Source organism: Numida meleagris, chromosome 1, assembly GCF_002078875.1.
Source record: "Numida meleagris isolate 19003 breed g44 Domestic line chromosome 1, NumMel1.0, whole genome shotgun sequence".
In the NCBI taxonomy this organism is placed as follows: domain Eukaryota; kingdom Metazoa; phylum Chordata; class Aves; order Galliformes; family Numididae; genus Numida; species Numida meleagris.
The window spans coordinates 53,776,331-53,795,435 of NC_034409.1; the positions used below are offsets into that span (position 1 = coordinate 53,776,331).

Here is a 19,105-nt window from a genome sequence, read left to right on the forward strand (position 1 = left end):
TGTCCCCACTCAGGGCACTGAGGGCTGGTCCCTGAAACGAAAACTTCCCTTGTTTTTACCCCTGAAGAAAAAAGGGCATAAATGTACCTCTTCTCCCTCCTCCCTCCCCACTGCTTTTACAGCCTGTTGGGGGTTGGGGGGGTCAGGGCATTCCAGCAGCTGCTGGCCAGTATCCTAGAAACTGCCTCCTTTTTCCCAGTCCCAGCCCCTTTTATGAAGGAGACAATGCGGACATACAGTGAGTGCCTTGTGCATCACTCGGGCCCCCAGGCCCTTTGACACAGGGATTTCATACAGTGGCTAACCCCCAGCCTCTCTCCATGAGGTTCCCCCACACCCAATCCCAGGGACACCAGCTCAGCCTTTTCTAAGCTGCCCCAGAAAGAAATGCCATGCCTCATTTTCCCAAGGGCTTCAGAGAAATATTTGTGATGCAATTTCAAGGGAAAGAATTCAGATAACCCCTTTTGGCTTATTTACCCATGTTTCCTTCTCAGCACTTCTCTCCGTTTTTCTTCATCCCACTCCCTCAAGCTCCAGGTGAGAAGCGGTCTCCACCCAAAGAGTGGCTTTCCTTTCTTTCTTTGCTGCATCTTATCCCAGAGGCACAAACCCAGCAGACTGCGCTGGTACGGCCTCACCTAGGGCACTGTGTGCAGCTTTGGGCACCACAGTACAAAAAGGCCATAAAACTATTAGAGAGTGCCCAAAGGAGTTCTACAGAGATGGTGAAGGGTCTGGAGAACAAGACACTTGAGGAGCGGCTGAGGGCCCTGGTTGGCTCAGCCCAAAGCAGAGGAGCTGAGGGGAGGCCTCATGGCGGCTGCAGCTCCTCACAGGGAGTAGAGGGGCAGCGCTGAGCTCTGCTCTCTGTGACAGCGACAGGGCCCGAGGGAACGGCATGGAGCTGTGTCAGGGGAGGAGCAGGTGGGGGTCAGGGACAGGTTCTGCACCAGAGGGCAGTGGGCATGGAACAGGCCGCCCAGGACAGTGGGCATGGCCCTGAGCTGCCAAAGTTCAAAAATCATTTGGGCACTGCTCTCAGATGTAGGGTCTGACTTTTGGGTGGTGCTGTGTGGAGCCTGGGGTTGGACTCAGTGGTTCTGATGGGTCCCTTCCAACTCAGGATCCTATGATTCTTTGAATTTACCATTACAACATCCCCCTCATGGCATGCTCACCATCAGACCGAGCCCAGTTCTGGGGAGCATGTGCAAGCCGACTCCTGAGTTTGCATCTCAAGACCTCTGTCAAATAGTGATGTCACAGAAGCTGCCTGCACTGATTCACATCACAGGGGTTTGGGCTCAGGCTTAATGCTTACTGGCTCACCTGAAGGACCTAGCTACTCCAAGACACACCACAAGAAATTGCAATGACAGGGTTACATCAGCTGCCTTGGAGTCTCTTGGAGGAAGCTTTGAGCTTTATTTTCTTGATCTCTTCCTATACTAAAAAATTGCTTAATGCAGAAGCCATTTTACAGGGATGCCCTGAGGAAGTCCCATGAATTTACTACAAAATACCAGCCTGTCTTCAAAACTGTGTAATGTGTCATAACCTCAACTTCACTCAGCTAACAGACCTGCAGGAACAACTTTAAGCTTTGAACCACTGTGCTCTCCCAGTCCATTGCTTCAACTCTCATCCTTCCTGGCTGATTCTGATGCTGAGTTCAGTATTTGGTGCCTTTTCTTACACTGAATGCTGTCTAGAGGCACTGTACCTGGAGAAGAGTTCCTTAAGCATTTTCTCTAACTGACACTTGATAGCTGTACGTCTTCTCCTATTCCTCACCTGTGCAGAGTGTTTTCCAGCCTAGCTGAAGTTACGCAGTCCCCAGCTGCATCTCTAGTGTCTCCATTTCACAAAGATTCAGAGGAAAGTACTGAAGCAGCCCTCTGAAGCAGCTTTGATGTGCTTCTTTGCACCAAGAGAAAAAAAAGCAGAGAGAAGAGAGAAGAAATAACTCCAGAAGCAATGGCATAAGCTCTGCACAAGCAACACGTCCACAATTCCTTTACTGAGTGTGTATACATGGCATGGGGGCAGGGGGGCACAGAGATTTGGGCACACTCTCACAGCTGCAGTACAAACTCCACTGCTGGTATCTGAGTGCCTCACAGGTCTGTTAGCAGCTTTGCATCAGTGCTTGCATCCCTTGCTCAGAAGGATGCTTCACAGGCACCTAAGCAGTAAAGTCATGGGTTTTCTGCCAATTTTCTCTCTGATGTATGTAATTCAAGGTAAACTGATCAAAACCATCAGCTGTTTTGTTTTTTCCCTGCTGCTATTCAGGATACACTCTGTATATAGCAGAAAAATTGCATATACGCTTGCCACAGCCACAGTCACTGAGGAAAAGTGGGACTGTTTCATGGCAGCCCTGGAAAACAAGCTTTTATTCTTTCCAAATTACTTCATGAGAAGAGGCATCAGGTTTCCTGTGGCCCTGCAACCACGTCAGGCAGAAAGCAGAAGTAATGCTTGCCTGATGCCCTTACACCCTGAAAACCTGTCCTTTTCCAGGGTGTGCAGCTTCCTCACTGTAAACAAGACAGTTTCAAGGAAAGCTCTCCCCCTGAGAGACAGGGCAGGCCTTTGGCTGTTTATTACAGTGCTTCCTTCCTCCCAACTGATGTGGCCACATCTAAACATATTTGCTAGCACTGTGAATCCCACCCAAGAACTACTCCTGAGTGTGGCCCAGCAGTTTGCATCAATCAAAACATGTTTATGTGCTAATTTGCTGAAATGACTGCAACTGCACCACACCATCTATAGCCTGCATTGCCAAATTATAATGCTGTGTTCTGGAAGAGTGAATATCTGATATGCTTTAAAACAAAGAGCTAGACAGCTGACCATTGGTCAACACCAAAGGCTGCCTGAGGTGAGCTCATGTGGCCGGTTCTTGTCCCAAGCTGGTGGTGCTATGAGGCAGCCTCCACCCCAGGCAATGAGCCAGTCTGATTGCTGGTGGTTGGCTGTGGCGGAGATGAAGGGAGACGCTTCCAAGCTCCTTAGAAAGGCTTTTGGCTGGCCTTCTACATGAGGCCCACAGCTGCATTACAAGCTACCTAGGTAACCTCACAGCAGGTCATCTCCTGGGCAGAGGCCTGCAGGAGCCCAACACCTAGCAGCTCATGTTGATTTAGGGGAGACACTATTCACAGAAGTCTAACAAGCTGTCCCACCTGCAAGAAGTGCCTATCTCTCTTTCTCCTGCATCCCTATCAGACAGTGCACTCTTGCTTTCATTCCTCCATTGCTGTGCAGTACTGACCAAAAAAAGCTCCCTCTTGCCATAGAGGAATCATGATGTTTCCACAGCATCAGCAACAATTCCAGTTTACTTAAAATTTCAAGGACTCCAGGGCAAGGCTAAAGCCATTTTTTATTTCAGCATGATAGCCTCTACATCCCAGGGCTCTGAAACACCAGGTGCGAATTGAAAATATCACTCCATCCATTTCAGAAATGTTTTCAGAAAGAAATGTTTCATTCTGTTTCATTCTTACCCTGGATTGTGTCAAAATGATGGCCTCACCTAACTATTTGGCTGCAAATAGATTAGCGCATGTAGTCTTCAGAAACACTCAGAACAGGTTAGCCCTCCTGGAGGCTGTCTTTGAAAGAAAGTAATATATTGTGCTGGTAATAAATATTTGCCTGAGACATGGGATGGGACAACCTGCGTGGAAGGAGGGATAAGAAGGAGAGGAGGTCACGTGGTGTCTAACTCAAGGTGCCTTGTCCTACTCCGAGGAATCCTCATGCTGAATGTGCCCTCTCTGTATTCATGAGCAGAGCCAGTGTTAATAGAATCACAAAATCATTAAGGTTGGAAAAGACCACTAAGATCATCTAGTCCACCCATTAGCCCATTCACACCATGCCCAGCAACCATGTCTCTCAGTGCCACATCCATACAGTTCTTGAACGCTTCCAGGGATGGTGATTCTACCACTTCCCTGGGCAGCTTGTTCCAATACCTCACCACAAGAGAGAAGATTTTTTCACTGTGTGAAGGATAATTTCTGGGAGTGGAAGTCTCTTCGCTCCATCTGTGTTGAGCTAAGGACCACGGCTAATCACACTTCATTACAAGCTGAAGCAAAGCAGCACCAAGGAGTCTGCAACCAGCTGGTCAGCAAAGTGGAGGGGCCATAGAGGGAGGAAGTGTATCTCATAAATGTGGGTAAGGAGCATGTATTATGAGTGAGCTGGGAATAAAACAAGCTTGTACCAGTGAATAGTGCGCCTCAAATTTCAGACCAGTTCCTGCGGGCCTACTTAAATCTTATTCCAGTTCTTCAGAAGTTGCTGGTTCTAGCAATATCCCCTATACTTAGGCTGCCAGACCCAGCCATACCTCTAGAAATACGATGGAATTATTGAGTGCATTTAGCATTCCTGTTTATTGTTAGAGGTGTGATGTCTCAACTTGTCTGGTGAGTTGCTGTTTTTCATGCAACACATAAACTCGAAAGAGGGTAAGAAGTGGCCAGAACTCTGCTAGTTACACTAGACAGGGATTGCTTGAGCCACGTTGAGCCACCTGGCTGTTACACCGTCCCTTTGCTAGCATCCATGCAGAGGTCTTATTAGCACCATGCTGATGGATAGTCTGTCTGGGAAGGGAAGCATGGTACAGCCCTCAGATGCCCTCATTATAACCACGTGGAAAACTTCTGACTTTTTTAATATCTTTTCCTAATAAAACAAAAACTCGATTTGGTTTTTAGCCAGGATCACAGAACAAAGCATCTTTACATTTCTCTTTGCTGGGGGAGGGGAGAATTCAGTTCAAAACTGGTGCGTTTCAGCCATGGGGAAAATTGCCTTCCTGCTGTCTCTCCTTTTTTATTGGAACAAATAGACACATAGTAAAAATGTGAGCCAGCTTCTTATTTTGCTAATACTATAAAATAGGGAGTAAAGCCGGCTTCCCTTCATTTTCCTTTACTTTTTTTTTTTCTGTCCTGTCTTTGCCAATTGGAAACAGAACTCAGAGAGTTACTTTGTCTCTGGAAACAAATCTTGCCGAGCTTAACTGTGTTTTCAGCACTTTCCAAACAGAAGAGCTTTTTGGAACCTACACGATCTTCCCGAAATTTTGGGGGGTCTGAGAAAATAATCTACGTTCATGTTTTCTTATGTGAAGCTTGTTTTATGAGGGGGAAAACTGGGGAGAAATAGAATCACAGAATCGTTTGAGTTGAAAGGGACTCTTTAAGGTTATGTAGTCCAACTCCTGTGCAGTGAACAGGGACACTTACAGCTAGACCAGGGTGTTCAGTGCCCCTCCAGCCTGACCTTGGATGTCAGAAAAGGGACATCCACTACTTCACTGGGCAACCTGTTCCATTGCCTCAGCTAATACCCACAGGAGAAATTCTACTGGCAATTTTCCTGCTGACTGATCAATATAATAAGCATCATATACAATAAAATGACTATAATTGTCTGCCTTTTTCCTATGTCGTCTTCTCCAGCACAGCTGTAGCCTTTTCCTCTCTGAAAGTGCTCTGTGGTCTATCTAGCATAGGCAGCTAGTTGAAGAAGTGATGGAAGGCACAAATAAATGGTCCTTCTTGTGATACTATTTAGCTTGAAAACAAACACCATTTCTCAGTTCAAGAGATCCTACATTCATGACACTGTAGATGCATATACAATTTCTCTAAATTAGTAGTAGAAAGATAAGCAGTGGGAAAGCAGCTCTTTAGTGAGTGAGCAAGAGAGAAAGCTTTGCAAGCTGTGTTGATAAAGCCCCTTGCTTCACATCAGGAAAAAAATAGTTTGATGCCATGCCTTGCTTTGTTCTCCTTCTTTTACAGAATAGAGATTGGTTATTAAATGAGATTAGCGAGGAATCACTGATTAGCGCTGTTGCTCTGGAAAAGATTAGGAGAACATGTGGTTTTCAGTTTGAAAATAAAATGAAAAAGTCACAAGCCTTGAAGGAACTTTCCAATATGGTTTTCATCTGGCTTTCATCTGCAGGTTTCTTCTGGAGAACAGAAAGCTGAAGAAGATGGGAATTAGGAAAACATGCCGTGACCCGGATAGAAATTCTTCAGCAAAAATGGAACTGCTGAAGCAAAATAGTGTGCAGCAAGAGCCACAAACTCTCTTTAACCATTCCCATCTCTCTCATTTCTTCTGCAGGGCCAAGTATTTCCAGGGGAAGAAGGTGAATGGAGAATTTGATATCCGTGTGGAGCAGGTCAGTGACAACTGAACTTGACTGTAAGAAATGTGTGTGGGCAGAGCTGAGGTCTCAACAACAGATCATCTGTGGATATTCTTCAAGAGAAGAAAGGAACTGGGGACAAGTTTTAACACTTGTCCATTTTAGAAAATGATGTATGACCTAAGTGAAAATATCCTATCTTCTCTTCCTGCCTTTGCAGAATCAGTCACTATTTCAACCCAAAATTAAGTTTTCCATTTTGATGGTGGAACTATCGTTTCTTCCATCAAAGGACTGCCTCACAGTACCATATATGTGTCTGCAAAGGTGAAAAGCCAGTACACAGCAGTGCATCTCAGTGATGTTATATTCCACATGTGAGTTATAGAAGTCCTCCAACTTATTCTGATTTAAATCCAAAAGTTTTGGTTTCCATACACAGAACAACTGCACGCAGCAAAATATTTTCAGCATTGACTGATGTGGTGAGTGCAATTGTCACAGCAGAAATGATTGTGAATAACCATCTGCAGGTGCCTAATTTGAAAGCAGGCATAATAAGAGAGATGTAAAGCTGAGTTTGTGATTGTGAAGAAATCATATTCTTAGGGCTGTAAAACTACTTGGATGGATAAAGAGAGGCGGTGAATGTTTGAATGACCTGGTATTTTCTGTCTTTATAAACCTGGTGATTCTGTGTCATGTATGTTGATGTGCACGTATGTGTATATAAAAGTACTAATGAAGTGGTTTTGAAGACTTTCTTAAGACCCACTACCCATGACAAGTTGTTCCTTCTCTTTTCAAAGGAGTAGTGTCCAATTGCCTAAAGCTGTGTATGTGAACTCACAGTCTGATCAAAATCTGTCTAGGACAGAAAAGTTCGCGGGTCATCTTTTGCAACTGTGATATATAAATGCTTAATTTTCCTCTTTTCATTTGATCTTGCTTCAGGTACCCACACATCATTGCCTCAGACAGAAATATAGTTTGTCTTAGGAGAATTTTTTATACTTTATGGAAAGAAACTCTTCTGATTTGAAACACTAAATAACAAAACAGTTTGAATGGCAGAAAAACATGAAAGGAAATATCCAAATATTCAACAGTCTTGAAAAAAAATCACACTGGGAAAAAAGAACTACCCTAATTTTTCTGACAGAACTCATTTTTTGCTGTTCTTCTAGAATGCTCAGTACTTGGTTTAAATTGAAGGAAGAATCTGCCTTGCTGCTTTTTCTTCTTCATCTCCATCTCTATTAAATCTTTCTTCTTTCTTTGCAAGCCATTTTGGATGGGGTTTTTTTTGGGGGGGGAAGGGAGGAAGCAGAGAAGGAAAACAGGAATATTTTTAAGTCAAAACGTCGCTTATTTATAATGGAGTAAAAGCACTGAAAACAGCATAGTCTCTCTCACTCTCAGCAGTGGGAAGTCAGTTATCTAATCTGGGTTAAACTCCCCTACCAGTTCTCTGAGTGGCCTCTCCCCCTTGGCTGTTGTTCGAAGAATGCAAGACATATGTGATCATGCTGTCTCGCTGTCTATCCCCCACACCCAAAACAATGGAGGACATTGGCTGATTTCAGCTGAATTTGAGAAACAGGCAGAAGCTTCGAAATATTAAGTTTCAACAAGCTCCTTCAGCAGGGGTTCAGTTCTTATTAGACACTGGATAACCCACAGGGAAGAGACTTAAATACCATCCAGCTGCTCAGAGAACTACTTCTATAAGACTTGGCTTGTATGAAAATAGGTTTTATGGACTCTTGAAGAAGGTTTTCTGTTTGTTTAATGCAGAAATGAACTGAATGACCTCAGTACCACCTCCAAGCCCTTGTTCTTCAGCTGACCACTAACCATTACCATTAAAAAGAGACAATAGACTCTATGGGCACACCTGGTGCCAATGAGTAGGAGAGGGAGCTGTCAGAGAAACTGCAGCCAATGTATATACTGTGTAGCCTCTACTCTCTTCTGCTATTCAATTAAAATGAATGTGGGTGCTGACTTTTTTCCCATCTTTTCTTCTTCTCTTCTAATCTTCATCATAATGTCCAAAATGTATTAATTAATTTCCTTTAGAGGCTGCAGAATTTTTCACCTATCCTTAACCGAAACTCAGAGACACAACTTCATTTTCAGAGATGTCATGCTGAGTGCTGGGGTGCTGGGAAGCAACTACACTCCTGGAAGGATGCAGGAGAAAAGGAAACATAGGAAGCCAACCCGTTAAGTGAAAGAGGAATCAAATACCATTGGTAGTAGTGAGGGCTTTAGTCCTGGGCCTCAGAGAAGCAATGGTCACCAATGACTTTAATTATCAACTATCAAATGGAGACTGGGGATGGTCACAGTTAAGTATTTTTAAGTAGAACTAGTGCTGGCATAAAGAAGACTGACTGACATCGCTAAGTCATGTCTTCGATGCTAATCCATGGGTAGAAGTACTTCCATGGGTAGGAAATACTACTTTTCTGAAAGAGTGGTCAGACGCTGGAACAGGCTGCCCAGGGAGGTGGTTGAGTCACTGTCCCTGGAGATGTTCAAGAAACGTTTAGATATAGCGTTGGGAGACATGGTTTAGTGGGGTTGTTGGTGGTAGGTGGATGGTTGGACTAGGTGATCTTGTAGGTCTTTTCCAACCTAGCTAATTCTATGATTCTATGATTCTATAACTAGTGCAGCTCCAAAGCTTTCTCTCTTTAGCCAATCAATACATCTCCAGCCTATTCATGCAAGAACTTTTCCCCATACAGAGTAGTAAATTTGGTGTAAGTCCATTTAGGAGATCATTCAGCAAAGCAAGCATGAGTTATTTATAAACAAAATATTTCCACATAATTTGATTTCAGCATAAAACATAAGTTTGCACAAGGTGAAACTTCTGTGCAAATGCTCTCTTGAATGAGGGCCCCATTTACTTTGGAGGTAGTTTCCATTACACTGCCAGTATCTGGCTATTTTTTTCACTACACGTCCTTTTGTAGCAACAGTAGTCATTCATGAGACTGAATGAAACACTGATCGATAAGGGAAAATCTCTTTGACCTATTCCCATTTAAATCCTGACGGTTTAAGTCTTACTCAGTATGGGTAAAACCCTAAGCTTTAGGGAGCAGCTGAGTCTAAAAATACTATTGCTGGTTTATGCTTAAAATAAGATCATTAGATTTTGATCCATGCTGTTGCTTTTACTTGCCTTATGATTTCTGGCTTTGAGAACTGCAGGGTATACATCTGCAGCTCTTTCCCTCTAGAAATAGAACAGCTAGTGAATGTTTTTTAGAAATGAAAAGTTTGATTATATAAATGGGTATATAGTTAAGCTCAGCTTTAAGAAGAAAGTTTAAGTGCCAGAGGAGTTGGCAATGCTGCTTTTAGTCCCTCTTGAAATTGATTTTGCTTTTATCTTCTCAGACCATCTTTCTCCTTCCCTGGCCAGAGGACATGAAGCATTAGGAAATACAGACTACTCAGGAGGAGAAGGAAGTGTACCGTAGGCCTTATGCTCTTTTTTTTTCCATCACTGAAGGCAACTGGTACTAGTTTAGGACCTCTTCCACTACCTTCTCTGTCTTGTCCCAGTAAAAACCAAACCGTGCTTTCTCTAAGGATTTCATATGACCCTTGAATTTCCCGTATGGATCATAAAATGTCCTGGGTTGTGGATCTCCTCATGAATTAGGCTTGCTCCGTGTGCAAAGAGGATGCTGTATGGCTGTGTGTCACCAGCAGAAGATGAGAGGAAAGCTGGAGCTGAGGCCTGGACAACCACAGCTCCATTAGCCAAACCATGACACTGTTGGGCAGTGGTCACATCCCACACCTGGGATACGGATGCCCATGAAGAGGAGTTGTGCAGAGTAAGAGATGTGCACAGGGATGACTGTGGAGACATGACTTACGACAGCAAACAGAAAGAGTTGAGCTTATTTATCCTGACAAAATGGACAGATGCTAAAGGAAACATGACTCCTTTTAGTAGATGCAACGCTTTAAGAAAGGGTTTTGTGACATGGTACTGATAGCAGCAAGGGCCCAAACCCTATGGGTGTGGTGGTCTTCTTCAGTCCTGTGTCTTGCATGGGCTGAAGAAAACACATGAGGGAATGAGGAGAGCACAGACCTAACTGGCAAGAGCAAGCAGCGCTTCTCCCAGTCTGAGTACCTTTCCTTTAGATATTTGCTAAAGGCATTTCAATTCATTCAGAAAAATCTTTCCTGGAATTAGCTAATGGATGGTCTCTGATGAGGCCAAAAGTCTTATCTAACTTTTGATTCCTGTTGTCTGTCCACCCATCTTCTTCCCACCATTTCCTGCTGTGACGAGGTGGGTCCGTCTCTCTGTCTGACATGCATTCTTCTCGCACAGCTCATTCACTTGTTCCCACTGCCTGGTTTATTTTCAGTGAACTCCTATGTACATGCTTCTGGAAAAGTATTGTGGTATAGATTATGACTTCATTGGCAACATTGTCAGGAAAAAGTTGTACTTGGCTCACACAGAAGATAATTGCAATACAAATCATGTCTTCTATTTCCATTGTACTTCTCGTCCTAAAGCGATGTTTTCATGTGTGGCATAAGGTGGTCCTTTCAAAAGGCAGAGTTCGATAGGACCACGTGTGACAGTGTGAATTAGTCTCTCCTCAAACAGCTGTACAATTTTTATTCATTACATATTTAAAGTTGTGGGTTGGTATTTTGGTGTTTGTTTTTTTTTTCCAACTGAAAGCTAGAAAACTGTTCAAGAACAGTAACAGCAGTTCTCATAACTTCGCCACATACAAGCATTCATAAACCGCAAATAAAGGGAATTGGAAAAATAGGAAGAATGACTTGAAATTATTAATTTCTTAAATAAATAAAATATTCAAGGTTTTTTTTTATTATTTTCCAATTGTTTTTGGAGGCTTAGAGAGTTTGTGCATTTGACCCATATCCTGGGATCAAGAGGTTTAGAAATGTGTTTCTACTAACTAGAACTCCAATTTTCAGGCAGTCACATGATTTCTGAAAAGAAAATTTAAGAGGCGGTTCCAAATGCCATCAGGGTGAATGCTCCAAACAGCTCTCATGCAAATTGAGGCATGGGGACCTTCACCACTGTCTGTAGGTTAGGAGCATGCATCCTGAATTCAAGTCTTGTCAGGAGCAGTTCCCCTTAGAGGTGCACTGGAGCATCCCCCTCTCTGCTGGACCCTCTCCATTCTTTTCTCCCAGGTAACAATCTCAGTAGTGGGGGCAGGGTTCACCCCAGGGGACAATGTCTCAGCAAAGAGACATGGGGAATCAATTGGTGAGTAATCTCTAATTCTGCATGCATGCGTGCATCAAGTGTGTACTGCCTTAGTCCTCCCCCCTGCTCACATCCAGATGATCTGTTCGCTTTTCTGCCTGTGCAGGGATTAGGGACTGCTTGCCTCCCCCGTGAAATGCTTGTAATGGTTGTAGTGAAATGTGCTGTTACTGGAATGCAGTCTGGCGTCTGCCAAAGTCTGTCTTTCCTTATACATATTGGAAGGTCCACCAAAAAAATAAAGCGTAAAATCCACTGAGGAATGTATGTGATTTGATTAGATATTAGTAATTCCTCATCCCAAGTGCCCGAGCCGTGACACAAACTAGCCTGTTACTCTGACTGCATTTCAAGTCACAGGGCAGGGGGAGAAAAATAGATCCATAATGATAATTGGTGAGGAGGTTCAGGAGCAAGTCTAGGAAAGCAGAGAGCTTTGGTCAGAGGGTGTTTGTGTACCACAGTTGTTTGAGATATGAGACAGACAGTCTCAAATAGACTGGTCAGGAATCTTTGGGTAGATGGATGGTGATTTCTAGGTGGAGAGTTGGCTGTAGAGGGAACAAAAAATATGGAACAGCAGCAGTCATCTTGCTCAGACTCTCTCCCTTGTGATCCTGCCTAGTATTTAATTAATCCCACATTAATCGTCTCTCCTTGTCAGTTCATTCCCAGAGCTCCAGACATCCAGTGACAGCAGGCTGGAAACAGGAGGGCCACAGGAAAGGATGTGGCAAGGTCAGGACTCAGACCTGAAGTGCACAAGTGTGTGTGCACACAGCGGGGATAGGGTAGGAGAAAAGGAGCTCAGGCACACAGCTTGGGTGTGCATGCTGAGCATCTTGTCTCACTGACACAGAGACAGGACCAAGGAAACCAGCCTTCCCAGACCTGCTGGAGTGGTGGACCACCATCAGTGGGTAGGGGAGAGCCAAAGAAGACAGGGGAGCTGGGGATCCCCATGGTGCTCCCAGTCAGGGAGTAGAGCAGCCTCCCAGAAGACCACTACTCCCTTGCAGAAGGTTGGGGTGTAACACCATTCTGGAACACATGAACAGAAGCCACTTCTGTAAGGCAATGATCAGGTATCAGTTAAAACACCCTGGCAAATTTGAGATGTCACAATCTGAGAATATTGTGGTCCCAGCAGAGGGGAACCCAGTGACAGCAACATTTACCACTGGGTTGCTAAACATCACCTACAAGAAAATCTTACAGGAATGGGATTGTTCTGTCTAGGAAAGATAAACAAATAAATAAATAAAAGAAGAAAGAGTAACGCTTTGAGCAGTAAGTCTTCAGCCTCTGCAGTGGGTTTATAAATCAAGAGGAGAAATTTAGGTTAAACTTCAGGAAAACTTTCCAAGGTTGTTAAAGCACAGATTGTCTGAAGAGGCTCCTTGCCCCTGGAAGATACAGAAAAGTTCTGTAGCATTTACACACAATGGCTGAGGTAGAACTAATCCTGCCTTAGAAAGGAGAAATGATCTGTGTGATGTCTTGAAGTCCTTCCAACCCAATGTACTGCCATTCTGTGAAAAATATTTTAAATCTAGATTGAACATATGTATCCCAAGAATCTTTAAATCGTATGGCCTCTTTGTTTTATTCTCAGCAAACAGAAACCCTAAAATATCTCAACAGAAAGATCTCCAGTATCTAGAGGACACTAATGGGAGAAACTGAGAATCACTTGAGATTCAGTCCAAGTGAACTGGAGAGATCTGTGATTCCAAATACCTGAAATAGAAGGCATTTTTAATAGAACGGTCCTCTCAAATCTGGGCCTCACAAAGGTACAAATATACTCCCAGACTCACAGTCTGTATTACATTATCATTGAAAATGGGTTGTGTCACGTTTGTCACACGTGGTTCGCTCTCGCTCTAAATGTTTTTGCAGCCACTGGCACCATTTGCAAAGCAAGTATAAAGCACCATCTGGCTAATGTGTTGCTGCCTTATACTTGATGAGTCCTAACACAAATGACTCCACAAGGCAATGGAGAGCTGCGTTCTCCTGTTCTGTGCACAGTTACCTGTCACTATCTGCATGGGCTGCTTTCAAAAGCTTCTTTGTCTGCAAGGTAAGAGCAGGCTGGGGATGATCTCAGACTCAAAATCCCAGCCAGGGGAAGTCATCAGGCTACAAAACCCACAAGGTTAAAAATACAGGGAGCACTGGAAAATCAACAGGAAACAATTTCTGCTGACTGAAATGTTCAGCCTTCTTCCAAACGCCAGCTAGCAGCAGACTGTCAGATGGGACAAAGCAGCTGCACAAGAGCAGCAGTGGTCCTTAACTTAGTCCGTTAAAGCAGAATTGGATGCCAGGGAAAGGTTAGGACTCAGCTGTAGTTGTATATTAGAGTGTTTTAGGGCTGGGGTTGTGCAGAGGCCTGCAGACCATTTCTCTGCTCCTTAATCCTTGCCAGGGTGCCCAGTACAATGGTTGCCAAAGAGAATTTCTCCCTTTCTTCTGGCTCTTGACATAAACAGGCCTGAAATCGGTCCTGGCAGTTTGGTATGAAGTAGTTACCAGCTCAGAGGGTTCTCAAGCCTGTTTGGATGTCAGGTGTCTGAACATGGCTTTGTTTGGTCTGACTGCCATGGAACAACGCCTGTCAGGCTGACTTAGTTTGGCTGTATATGCCTGCCATCAAATGAGGAATGCCCATTTTCACTCCTGGCAAATCCAAATGTTAAGTTCTTTAGAACAAAACCACGTTGGAAGAACAGCATAAAAACCATGAAAACACAGGCCAAAAACTTCCCCCTCTAGACCTGGCTTTCATGTTGGATGACATGTCCCTCAGCTGCATAAGCTGTAGGTGCAAAGTAACACTCTGAGTGGGACCTCTCTGAGGCATACACAGCCACAGAGGTGGGAAACCCATCCTTTCCTTTCCCCAGTTTACCAAGCCCACGTGTAAGCTAGCCAGCAGGTGTGCTATGTTGCACTCACATAGACACCCTGGATACATTACAGATAGTACCGAAGGCATCTCCTCACCTTGAATTTGCTCAAGGTGAACTCCCCACTCACTTTATCTATTGAGATTTTCAAGCATATTAAGTGCAGCTGAATTTTGGAAATACATATTTTCTTCTCTCTGACCCATTATAATCACTGAAGATCAGCTAACCTAAGTGGTGTGGCTGCAGCCCAAGCAGAGCCATGCTATCTCATAAGAGAAGGCCAGCAAATCTCATAAGCCACTACCTGTGTGTGTGTGTGTGTGTGTGTGTGTGTGTATGAAGTAGGATTTAATTCTTGGCAACAGGAATTTTCCCCCTCCTTCCTTTATAACTGGGAGTTACAATGATGTAAGATCATGTTAGGGTGTTGCTTTGAAAAGTTTACCCAGGGCTGCAGACATGAAATTTCATTACATCATCGGGTCACCAATCTACAGTCATTGCTTTAAAATTACACGGATTATAAAAAATGAAAGTTGGAAGTGATTTCTTTATTTTTCGTCTGGCCTACAAATCTTTACAGGTGCACCGGTTCTCCATCTACAAGCTTTTTCCATGAGGACAAAACATGTTTTTTTTTTTTTCTTTTTTATTATTTTTGGTGGGTTTTCTTCTGTGTGAAAGTTGTTCCTGGCACTATCTTCCAGTTCCAAGTAGGAGAAATATCAGAAGAATATTAAATACTACAAGGATCTCAATAAAATCACAAGGATTAGCAATACCACGTAAGCGCTCAGATGTTAAGTAGCCACAGGTTAGAAGATGATTTTACTGCTGCCCAGTCTCCACAATACTAATTCTGAAAGAAATTCATTAGTGAGAAGGGGAAAAAAAATCTGTTGAAAGAGAAAAAAACAAATACAAACAAATACAACTTTCTGTCTGGAAAACTGAAGTCTGATTATTTATATATACAGGCAAACCTCAGCTTGAGTAGGCAAACCCAATAGTTTAATATAGGATTCTGGATCCATGAGGGTATGTTTGCATCGTGATGGAAAGCAAGACATTGCATGGTCCACCAATGAGGACACTAAATTTACAGATTATGCAAGTCTAAGGTCTACTCACTCGCTCATAAAGGACAGGTTTAGGGTTTGGAGCCCAAGCCTTGTGCAGAGCAGCCAAACCCAACATCCTCCTCCTGCTCCAAATAGCTTGAACCCCCCAAGGCTTGCTGGCACTCCTGCCTGGTGGGAGCACAGCCAGCTGCCACACCACAGGTCATCACACCTCTCGCCCCGTTAATCACTGTGATTTGTGTCTTAACTTTCACTGACACCCTCCGCAGTCAGAATCACCTGGTGCACATTTGCCTTTTGCTCCCCACAGCTTCAATATTCTTTGCCAACCTTCCCAGACTTGTAAGTTGCACCTCTTTTAGAAGATAAAGTGCTTTAATAACTGAGCAGTACTGTTAACAGCCCACCTGCTTTTTTCTAATCCTTTAAGAGTTAAAATCCTCATAACTGCACCATGTGGATGCATCTGCTTATCACTTTCCTACAGCATAATGAGGATTTATAGCTATTTAAGGAGGTTTAAACCTTTTGTATTAGGTTTATGGCTGGCCAGCAGCACAGCAGCCAACTCAGACATAATTCTAAATGAATGTTTCCAAGTGGAAATTTGGAATTTGAATTCAAATGACCTTACCTCTTTTTATTATTATTTTCACTCTTTCCTGTATGTGTTTTTCATCTTGCTTATTCTTAATTCCTTCAGTACTTACTACTGCAATATGCCTAATCCTGTAAACTTGCGCACCTCAAGTGTGGGACACATAAATATTTCTGCAGCTTCTCTGGGGCAAATCAGATGGAACTGGATCTCTCATTGCCTCATGGGAAAAAATAAAAATAAGAAAGACAATTCGCTGTCGGTGAGTTTATGTCTCTGCTGCCCTTCAATAACACTCTGTCCTTTTGCTCCACTCCAGGCTGAGTTCTCCGAGCTGAACCTGGCTGCTTATGTCACTGGTGGCTGCATGGTGGACATGCAGGTCATGAGGAATGGCACCAAGGTGGTAAGGTGAGGAGTAACAATTTTTCTTGAAAATTGTGTTTTCTGGAGAGATCTTGGAGCAAGCAGGATGATCTCAGGCTCTGGCCAGTGTCTGAAGGAGAACAACATAGTCCTGATGATTTTGAGGTTTCCCAAAAGAGATGGAAAGTGTGACTTGATACTGGTGGTTTTGTACCAGGTCTCAATTGCACATTATGCCATCCAGTCATTGCTTCCAGTCTAGCTCCTTCATCCCTCATTTTTAGTTTCTTTTTAGCCTTACATCTCCTAATAATGGGACAGATGATTAATCTTCATTTCTGTTAATTTATCTCTCCGGTTGTGCCAACCATCCTTCACTGTAAACAGTACTTTGCATTCATGAGTCTACCTGTGTTAGATCCTTCTATGAATGTGTCTTCTCATCCCAATTTTCCCCTTAAATCTCACCTTTTTTGCATGAGATTCCGCATGTTTTAGCCTTGCACTAATGTATATCTCACAGGTAATACCTTATCTCTATTTGGTGATGATTTTCCCTGCTAACATTACTTCATAATTTGCAGTCACTGTAAACAAAGACTCTTCCTGAGGAATGCTTTCCCAATCACATGTCCAGTTCACTTTCCCAAAGCATTACTTATTTTCTTTAGGACACCAGGGTGCCTACAGTTTTGACTCGTGCTTACTGGTGCTACAGAAAGAGCAGTGTAAGAAGTCATATTTGCATATGATGGAAAAATGCTTCTGTTTACAGAGCATTGATATTACCTTCCACTTTATTATTCCCAAGCCTATATCTTTATTAGTTTCTGTCATTAAAACTTTCAACTCTATATTTCATTTTTGATACAAAAGCTTTTCCTTATTTGATTGAAATCTCATTGCCATTCCCAATATATTTTCCTAGCCTCCCTACTTCTTTTTCTACATTTCTTTTGCACTTTTTGGTGTATGTAGCATCTTGAAATTTAATAATGTTCACACATTTAATTGACACTTTTGTTTATTTGCTTCTTGTTCAGTAATAGAGATACAAATATGTAAGATATTATGCAGGGAGATTTTTGAAAGGGATTATTAGAGCATATGAATAATGGTGATTCTGACAGTTCTGAGCTCAGTTTCATTTCTTTGGACAACATTTCCAAAACAGTGCTTATCACTGTCATTTAGCTGTGACTGCGGTCCATCAGTTCATTACAGGCCTTGACATCTCTTAGAATGTCCACAAGTCTCCATTCTTTCTTTGGCACAGTTTCAGGAGTGTCTGCTAAAAACTGTAAATGTCAAGTCTGTTATATCCATTTGCTTTCTCTCAGCCCATGAATGTCTGTTTCTCAGTTAAAGACAGCATACGTCCTGTGAACCTACCGCTGAAGCATCCATCAGACGGTGCACCTCACTAATGTGCTCTTTTGTTCACTTGCTCACAACGCTGGAAGGTTTCCCAAGAACCATTTCCTAGGTTGATCACATCTTCATTTTCATTCCCATGCTTTTCCTCCCAAAGCCATTTGTATGTCTGTTAGAAAGTTCATCAGATATTAAACTGAAACTGAAGACAAAATTTATTTCACAGGAGTGTCTGAAGCATAGAGTTCATGTTTCTGCTTGTGGTACATGTACGTACATAACAACTAGCCTCCTGTGACTATTTATATATGAAGTATGTATTTATATACATAGAAATGTAATTTTTTTGTGAGTGGCAGCAGTTCAGCTTTTTGTGTTTACATCTATAAATGCCTTTAGAAGAGGAGGATTTGCCTCTGCTTGTGTAGAGATGTGTATTGCATTTCAACACACCAAGCTACTGTCGATGCTGTAACCTCTGGAAGCACAGAGAGGTGGCAGATTGGTCTAAAATACTAAGTACATTGCAAGCCAGTAGATTTTAAATCAATGAAACAATAAACACTTTTGCTGTTATTATTTATAATAATAGTAATAATAATATTAAAGTAACTACTGGGATTTTCTCTCCAGTCTTGTATAATGTTAGTTGAACTCTTAGCCTACTAAATTATGTCATACTGCAGCAGATCTCCTAATTCTTTCTTTAGACTGGAGACTTCCTATCATACGTTAAAATGAAAGCTCTTTCCTTGCTGATCTCTTGATCCTTTCTGCCTCCTTGAATTTAAGTCATTCTCTTACACCCTGTGCCAACTGATGTGAGCTGCACAAGCAAAGGGCTGTGGCTCTTTTACCTGAAAGATAATTTTTTTGTTGAGAAGGTATAAGCATTATTGTCAATTGAAAAGAGCAAGGAACTGGTAGTATATAGAGCTCTATGACTACTAGCCTGTGTATCTTTAAACAAGAAACTACTAGCACGTTTGCAAACAACATAACTGAAGGCAGGCATTACTTTTCTTGCTTAATTTTAGTAAAAAAAAGTGGCTCCCAGTGTTTAATTTTGCAGCAACAAAACTCCTTTGTGTATCTATTAAGTTCTGCCCATTTGTAGTAGAGAATGATTGAGACAGTCTCACTGAAATGTGGTGCTGGAGATAGAGGATATTATCTTACAAATCTGCAAAATTGCATGTGTTTCCCTGAGCCATTTCCTCTACAGTATGCAATGGCTCCATCAGCCCTCCATTCAGCATGCTCTACTCA

At 42.7% G+C, this 19,105-nt stretch overlaps 1 protein-coding gene and 1 long non-coding RNA gene across 2 annotated transcripts in view; one reads left to right on the forward strand and one right to left on the reverse strand.

Moving 5' to 3' along the window:
- LOC110393552 overlaps positions 1 to 2,342 on the reverse strand; it is a 41,851-nt gene extending 39,509 nt beyond the window's left edge. Inside the window, exon 1 of the long non-coding RNA XR_002435034.1 lies at positions 1,182 to 2,342. This is a non-coding gene — a long non-coding RNA (uncharacterized LOC110393552). The remainder of the gene's footprint in view (positions 1 to 1,181) is intronic.
- The window catches only part of SYN3 (synapsin III), a 212,324-nt gene that overhangs the window by 35,969 nt on the left and 157,250 nt on the right, over positions 1 to 19,105 (forward strand). The window contains exons 4-5 of the mRNA XM_021386408.1: positions 6,175 to 6,232; positions 16,416 to 16,507. Coding sequence (XP_021242083.1) covers positions 6,175 to 6,232; positions 16,416 to 16,507 — 150 coding nt within the window. The remainder of the gene's footprint in view (positions 1 to 6,174; positions 6,233 to 16,415; positions 16,508 to 19,105) is intronic.